Source organism: Emiliania huxleyi (assembly GCF_000372725.1).
Source record: "Emiliania huxleyi CCMP1516 unplaced genomic scaffold EMIHUscaffold_57, whole genome shotgun sequence".
Taxonomy (NCBI): domain Eukaryota; phylum Haptophyta; order Isochrysidales; family Noelaerhabdaceae; genus Emiliania; species Emiliania huxleyi.
The window spans coordinates 503,617-511,432 of NW_005197722.1; the positions used below are offsets into that span (position 1 = coordinate 503,617).

General features: G+C 63.8%; 3 protein-coding genes across 3 annotated transcripts in view; 1 reads left to right on the top strand and 2 right to left on the bottom strand.

Annotated features, from left to right (window-relative positions):
- Positions 1–1,618: 1,618 nt before the first annotated feature.
- On the bottom strand, positions 1,619–4,511 carry EMIHUDRAFT_452165 (hypothetical protein). The gene is made up of 7 exons (XM_005765044.1): positions 4,388–4,511; positions 3,928–4,319; positions 3,742–3,844; positions 3,324–3,448; positions 2,518–2,959; positions 2,253–2,296; positions 1,619–2,127 (listed from the first exon to the last, which is right to left on the bottom strand). Exons 1-7 carry the CDS (start codon positions 4,484–4,486, stop codon positions 1,851–1,853), a joined length of 1,482 nt encoding a protein of 493 aa, XP_005765101.1. The 5' UTR covers positions 4,487–4,511; the 3' UTR covers positions 1,619–1,850.
- Positions 4,512–6,279: 1,768 nt separating this feature from the next.
- EMIHUDRAFT_213442 (hypothetical protein) lies at positions 6,280–7,137 on the top strand (the record flags this gene model as incomplete). Its single annotated transcript, XM_005765045.1, has 3 exons — positions 6,280–6,311; positions 6,389–6,522; positions 6,764–7,137. 3 exons carry the CDS (start codon positions 6,280–6,282, stop codon positions 7,135–7,137), a joined length of 540 nt encoding a protein of 179 aa, XP_005765102.1.
- A 110-nt stretch (positions 7,138–7,247) lies between these two features.
- The window catches only part of EMIHUDRAFT_357302 (hypothetical protein), a gene marked incomplete at its 3' end in the record, with an annotated part of 8,740 nt that continues 8,171 nt past the window's right edge, over positions 7,248–7,816 (bottom strand). Inside the window, exon 7 of the mRNA XM_005765046.1 lies at positions 7,248–7,656. Within this exon, the coding sequence (XP_005765103.1) occupies positions 7,482–7,656 (175 nt within the window). The remainder of the gene's footprint in view (positions 7,657–7,816) is intronic.

Here is a 7,816-nt window from a genome sequence, read left to right on the forward strand (position 1 = left end):
GGTGCTGCGCCCCTCTGGCGTTTGTGTGCATGTCCCGCGTGCCCGCCTGCCAGGGCTGATGCCAAGGCCAAATCAACAACATGCCCGGCTGATGCCAAGGCCAAACCCACTGCCTGGCTGGTGCCAAGGCTCAATGACTCTCCTCTCCCTCTCCCCCCCCCCCCCCTACTCAGACAGGACTGATCCCTGCGACACACGACGCACTCTCTCCTACCATCCGACAGACGTTGCCTGACCGACACGGGACGCTCTGACAGGACACTACTGAGACGACTACCTCTACTCCCTACCCCACTACTACCCCCAAAACACCCAAACTCGCCCCCTTGATCCACACCCACCTGGGGACCTGAACCACCCCACACCCCACGGAGGCCAAGCTGACGCACTCGGGGCAAATGCAAACCATTCTGACCACGCTGGTGCGGAGAGGCGCGCCCCGCCCCCCCCACCCCACCCCACCCCCGCCCTCCCCAGCGCAACCAACCCCCCTCTCCCCTCTCCCCCCTCTCCTCTCCTTCAGGCCTCCTGGCGCCCGAGTCCGCGACGTACGTCGCCCTGTTGCCGCCAGCGACGCCGATCCGGCTGACTTCGCCAGCCGCCCCGGACATCGGCACCAGCCAGCCGGCGCCGATGCCGACGAGCGTCGACTCTGTGACGTACGAGGGGCTGCTGGCGCGACGCCTCGATGCGCGCGAAGCCGCCTCGAGCCCACTCTCCACGGCGTCGGTTTGGCACGTTCGTAGGCGCAGATCGACGCACTCGACGCGCTCGAAGGCACCGAGGCAGGACTGTTGGGCTGCGGCGCGACCGACCCGAGGGGCGCCCGCTCGCACTCGTTCGACTTCCAGATGCACTCCCTCTTTTCGTCCGGCGCCTACTTCTGACACGCAAGCCTGGCGCGCGAGATTGGGATCTGAGCTCGGCAGATGCCGGCACGGAACCGATTGCCCCGAACATGCCTTGTCACATGGAACATGGAGAGGTGGGGCACACGATGAGAGCCTCTCGCTCGCTGCACACTCACTCGAACTTGTTCTGACCCCGTGTTCCGCATGTCTTCTCACAGTGCTCTGTCTACTTCCCGCATTCTCCCACCGGCGTTAGGGTACTGTACTTATCCGAGCCATCGCTTTATCTGTGTGCGTTATGTTTTCACAGACACATTGCGCCACGGACCGCACGGTCACCGCGACACCGCTCTCAGCGCGCACCCACACCTCCTCGAAGACCGGAGAGCGGAGACGGGGCACGGGGGGGGGGCACAGGGATTACGGATTATCAGGGTGAGGGTCTGGCGTCTGGGCACGAAACCGCACGTGCGCCTTCTACTGACTAGTCTACTGTGTACTGACTCGCGAGCGGCGGCATTAATTTGTCGAGGGGGTCAGCGAGGGTCTCGCCATGTGGATGCCATGGCGGTTGGCGCGCGCTGTGACCTGTGAGTTCCTGTGTCGTGTGTGAGTGTAGAGTATGTGTGTTCTGTTAACGCCCCCTTCCTGAGAGTAGAGAGCCATGATGAGTGATATGGTACACACGCGATACGGCGGTTACGGCGATTCGGCTTACACGCCCGTTACGTGCGGCGTGCTGTATGGCTCGGCCCCACTCCCCACATCGACTCACTAACTACTAACTAAAGAAAAATTAACGACTGCCCCACAGACTCTCTCCCTCTCGCGCGACTAGGCGAGGAACTCGCAGATCCTACTAGATCGACAGCCACTTGATGGATCACCTCACTGGCCTCGGAGAGAGAAAACAGGGGACATCTGGCTGGAACAGACCTAACGAGCACGTCTGACCAAGACTTCTTGGAAGCCCAACCTTGCATCGGCGTGCGCCCTCATTCATTCCGCGGCGCAACCCACCGGACAGCCACTTGTGGACGCGAAGAGGAGGCTGCGGTCGTGATGCTTGTCGTGAGCCACGTAGACCTCCGACGAATCGACGAGCTCGCGGCCCGGCGCAAAGCGGCAACCCTCGGGGCAAGCGATCTGGTACGGGCAAGTGACAGACGCGGGGAGTTGCTCCGGGCCTTCGCAGGAGCAGTGGCGGACGACGGTGTTCTGTGGGTACTCGCTGCCAGCGCCGAGAGTCGGGCCCCGCCCCAAGGCCGGGTCGTGCCTAATAGGTGCGTCATGGCGAATCACCTTCACAAATCCCGCGCCCGCTGCCCAGGCGGAGATTGAGCGCTCCCGAGCTGGCAGAGCGTGTGGTGGGTGATGTCGTGGTCGAGGCAACGGCCGCACCAATTCGCGCACACCTGGTCAAAGTCAGCGCAGCTTATCCCGACCTCGAAGGCCGGACAGGCAATGTCAGTGTCCGGTCCAGGGCAGGTCCAGTAGCCGCGCTCTTCGCCTGAGTGCGGGTGAGGGATAGGGAGGGCTTGCTCAGGCGAGTGAGGCTTGTGTGAGGTGTGGTACAGGCGTATCGAGGGAACGAGCCGCAGGTAGTGACGGGGAGCAGGCTGGCGACGGTGCACTAGGTCCGCGCGCCAGCGATTGCCCCGCCGACAGCATTGTGGTCCACCACGTAGCGCTGAAAGAGCTCGGTCAGTTTGGACGCCCGTGACGGAGAGTAAGTCAGGTACTCTTGGACCGCGTCCTCGTTCCTGAAGTGGGGCGAGCAGTCGGGCGTCTCGCCGCACAGGATTGGGCTGCCGCCGTCGGGGTTTGGCTTGCAGTCTGAGTAGCCCCAGCACGGACGGCCGTTCTGGCAGGGCGTGTTTGCGTTGCACGGGATGCACTTCGCGGGCCCAGGGTTGACGTCCGCCCAGTAGTTGGCGCAGTATGAGGTGTGGTTTGGCAACGGCGCTGGTGCCGGACTCGGTGAGGGCGCAGGCCCCGACCCATCGCATGGGTTGGTGCCGCCGGGGCACATGCCGCCGACGAAGTCCCAGCAGACCTTGTCCGAAGGATTTTGGCAGAGAGTGCCAGGGGAGCCCGCGAGGCAGTCGCTGCACAGCGATGGAGAGGGGCTCGGAGATGCAGATGGAGACGGAGAGGGGCTCGGAGACGGAGATGGAGAGGGGCTCGGAGATGCAGATGGAGACGGAGAGGGGCTCGGAGATGCAGATGGAGAGGGGCTCGGAGATGGTGACGGCGATGGCGACGGCGATGCCGGAGAGGGCGATGGAGAGGGTGAAGGCGAGGGCGAGGGTGAGGGCGTCGCGCCCCCCGCCGTGATTGCGATGTCGGCGCAGTTCCAAAAGGCCTGTGGCGACGGTGGCGGCGGGCTCGAGGGCGGTGGGCGTGGGGGCAGCGGGCAGGCGGGCTGGTTGAGGTGGCAAGGCGGGCTGGATAGACGCCTCTGGGTAGGACCAAGGAGAGTTTGAGGTGACATAGGTCCACTGGAGCACACAGGCGTCGCACTCAATGCCCGCAGGCACTTTGAGCTTGATCGCCTGTAGCAGCTGGTTCGGCGCCTTCTCGAGCACGAAGCGATCCTGCGTGTGGGGAGGGGGGGGGGGGGCCTGACAGGATCCTCTATGCTTTATCTTGTGTCTTGTAAAAGCCATGGGGGGGAAGTCGGAGCGAGGGGGGGGGGGCAGGGGGGGGGGGGGGGAAGGGGAATTCCAAACAAGGGGGGGGAAGGGGGGGGGGGAAATCCGGGCGGTGGCCCCTTTTTTTCCTCCGGGGGAAAAAAATAACCCCCCGGGTTGCCACAGCTGCCCCAGGGCTGCTGCGCTGGGTTCTTCGCCGTCGAGTCGGTGTAGCCACCACTTGGCGGCGTGCCTACGACTGCGTTCCCGCCCGTCTTCAGAGGCCGCCCTCCGCCGTCGCCATTGTTGACGCCCTGGTAGTCGAGGACGGGGCAGTTGTCGGCGTCAGGCTCACAGTCTCTGCAGCACCTGCAGAGGGGACGGAGGGGCGGGCGGTTGACAGGCGGATAGGCATGGGAGCTCGATGCGACAGCCCTCCTCACCCGTCCGAGCCCGCAGCGATCTGAAGGACGTGCGTGTTGAACTTGTCTTGCGAGAGGCCCCCATCGGCGCCCGCCTCGAAGGAACAGGTCTTGCAGGATGGCACCGCGAGCCGAAACTCGTGCCATCCCTTGTGGTATGCCGTGATGGTGATCTCTACGTCGAGAATGCCGCCCGCCACGGCGGTCGCCCTGACTGGGCCTTGTCCGAACTCTCCAGAGTCGAAGCCGGGCGCTATGTCCAGTGAGGCTCCGCAGAGACCGTGCGAGTCGGGATCCGCGCCTCCGTTGGTGCCACCTCCAATGGCAGCGTTCAGATTTTGAACGTTGCCGTAGCCAGGCGCCCAGTTCGTGCCAGCAATCCCCTGCCAGTTGCTCCACGAGATGGGCTTCACCTGTGTGCACGCAATGGGTGTGCCGTCGGCGGAACGGCAGGGGCCGAGGGTATGAGCCGCTGGCTCACGTCGCGGTACTGGCGAGGCAGCGGCTTGGACATGAAGCCGTGTGCACGTGCTCGCGCCGCCAGCGCGAGGATCGTGAGGGCAAGCGATCGGGGCGGCATGATGAGTTGATGTCTGCTGCCGAGGCCTTTTGTCTTCAAAGAGAGCGCCTTCGGCACCCTCTCTCGATCGAGGTCTCGCGGATCTTATAATATTCACTGGGGAAAGGGTGGCAATCGCGCGACGCAGGGTCAGGGTGTGCACGGGTGGGAGGGGCCGGTTGCGGTTCGCCGCGCCTCACCCGGGCCTTGTACTTTGAATGCCGTGCCCGCGTGGGGCCTGCTGAGTGCTGTGACCTGTGTAAGGTGTGTGGAGTGTGCGCCTGCCAGACTGCCATGCTGTCTGCCTGTCTCGGTGCGGAGTTGCGGAGGGTTGCCCCCCCTTGCCCCACCATTTTTCTGTGTGAGAGTTCCTTCCGTTCCTTATTTTAGACCCACCCGGTGCAGGCCGGTTGTGCCCGCATGCCGCGCCTCACCGCAGCTTGTCCGGAGCCCACCGCAGAGGCTCCCTTGGGGATGCCTGAGGCCACCCCAACCACTCACTAAGTCGCACGTGCAAGCCTGGTACGTTGACCAATTCAACAAACACAAACATCTTCTCTCCAATTCAAAGCCACTTTTTCGTTTACCTACATTTGCTGGTAGGCGAAGTGTGAAAGCACGGTGGCAACCAAAACACACTTATGGTTGGCGCCCCTACGGCCCCTACGGCCGACGCGCCGATGCACGACCGGCCTCTCGACTGGTGGCGCTCGCGGCGCCACGCCGCCCATCCTTGGCCACGCGTTGCGCTGGGTGATCTCCCAGTTGCGCCTCGCAATGATGGCCGAGTGCTGCTGCAGGAGGCGCTTGCGCTCGTTGCGCACCCGCCACTTCTCGCCGTCGGAGCGCGCCAGGGCGACCTTGGTGGCGAGCCCGGTGGTTTCTTTTCCTCGCGATGTCCACCCTGGATTCGGTACTTCAGCTTGGTATAGTATCATCGTATCCCAGATCATACCCCAGGGCTATACCCTGATACCCTCTTGAGAGGATCCGTATTGGGCCCCCCTAGAGGATAGGTGGGGGTTACCCTTCACACCGGACACGACCCCCCTCTTCACACCTCTTCGCGCGCTGCGCGCGCGCCGAGACAGACAAGAACGCGTCGCGCAGGAGGGAGGCGAGCGCACCACTAAGCAATGCGCTGGGCGAGGTGGAGGGCGGCAATTGCGGCCGTCGTCGCATTGGGCGGCCTGTGGCCGCCAGCCGGCTAGCGGGCTAGGCAGCCGGTGCGGCTGCAGCTGCGGGAGCGGCCGCGACCTCTCGATGACATTGCCTTCCGCCTCGAGCAGAATCGCTGGGAGAGTCACTGGCAGACTTGGTCGTACCGCTGCACCACTTGCTCTGCGGGGTAAGCGGATGTTCCCCAGGATATTCCGAGCGTTCGTCGTGCGAAATCGATGCCGCCTGCTTTGACTTGAGCACTTGAGCACTGGATAGGGTCGATTCCGCATGGTACGGGACCCCTCGATCGTCTCGCCCTCCCTCGCTGGTGTGTTCATCGGGGACGGCTATGTAATCCACGATGGGACGGCTATGTAATCCTCTAGGGAAGAGCAAATGAAGAATTGATTCGGCGGATTCCAGCTGCAGGTGCAACCTGCGACCTGAGGGAGGGTGTAGAGGATGTAGAGTGTAGAGCGCTGTAGAGCTGTAGAGATGTAGAGCGCCCTGGAGCGCTGTAGAGCTGTAGAGCTCTACATCCGCCGCGGGACGAACTGCGTGCGTTGTAGAGCGATGTAGAGGCGCTCTACAACGTGAAATCTCTACAACAAACTCTACATGGTGAGAGAGAGAGCTGGTAAAAGCACACATACATGGTAAGCGGCGAACGAGGCACGGTCCTGAGGTTGCAGCGTACGCACACCCCTCTAGTGTTGTGTACTAGCGTGGGTCATGTGCGTTACCGAGGAGATGCGCCCGCAGGGTTTTCCCTCAGAGCTTGTTTCAGCGATTCAGTACGCTGGCGCTTTCATTGCACATTGGCCCCCGACGACTCGAGGTGGCTCAGCCGCCGCCGTTTCGCGTTTGGCTCGTCGCGGACTTCAACATGGCAGCAGGTCCTGGCCCGCACCCACCATCCTCTCAACTTTTGCACCCGCGCAACATCGTGGAAATTTCCATGCTAGGCGGCGTGGCGCGGGAAGACGGGACCATGCGCACGCTCACGCGGTGCTCACCGACCTCAACCTCCGCCACAACCAGATCCGCGACGAGGGCGCCGCTGCGATCGCCGAGGCGCTACGCGGCATCGGGGTGCTCACCCACCTCTACCTCGCCGGCAACCAGATCCGCGACCAGGGCGCCGCTGCGATCGCGGAGGCGCTGCCCGCGGCAACGGGGTATTGACCGACCTCAACCTCAACTATAACGAGATCGGCGACGAGAGTGCCACCGCACTGGCCTCCGCTCTTCGCGTCAACAGCAACCCTCTGGTGACCACCCTCTGGCTCGGCGCCAACGGCATTGGCGACAAGGGCGCCGCCTCGATCGCAGAGGCGCTGCGCGGCAACGAGGAGGACGACACGTCGCGAGGAGGGCGAGGAGGGCGAGGGCGAGGACGCTATGGAGGCCTAGGCGCGGAGGATGCCGCTGTGTGCGCTGAGGTGCTGACGACCCTCGACCTCGCCTCAATTTTGGCATCGGCGACGAGCAGGTGGGAAGAAAGCGATTAACGATCGCTCAGGCTGGGTTCAGCCTCAGGCTCAGCATCGCTGTGGCGAGCTGCTCCCCGTGTCTATAGTATCTCGACCATCCCCTCCCTTTCCCTGTGTACTTCGGTCTTCGCCGTTCGGCGTAAAATATGATTAGGACCTGCACAGTCACAAGTACATGGGGAGAGCGCTCCCGACGTGAACAAGGCTGAAACGGCTCTGTGGCTCGCTGCCTGCAGACCAAAGGGCGGGGCACAGAGCCGAGACGCCGCGCGGGCGACAAAGCGGAGGGGCAAGGAGGACCAGACACCGTTCTGAAGATGAGGGGTGTGGGGATGAGGGGGCGCGTTGGCGCACGGCCAGCGTCATGAGAAGTTTGGTATGATGGTTGCCAGCAGGATGCCGGCGACGATCAGTAGCGTGACGATGACGCAGCAGCACTTTTGGCGCGCGCGCTTCTGGTACTTTGCAGCGGAGCGGAGCTCTTCGACGGCACGGCCCTGCCGCGGGCGGGCGGGGCGGCGGCGGGGGTGGCAGAGGCGAGCAGCCACCCGCTCAGTGCCTTGGGCGTGCGGTCTCTCGAGGAGTGTGGGAGGAGGGTCGGGGTGGGTGTCGGGGGAGTGTCGGAGGTGTGCGGGAGGTGTGTGTCGGGCGGTGGGGCGTCTCGCCGCGTGCTCGACGGGCTGGGCATAGAGGGGAG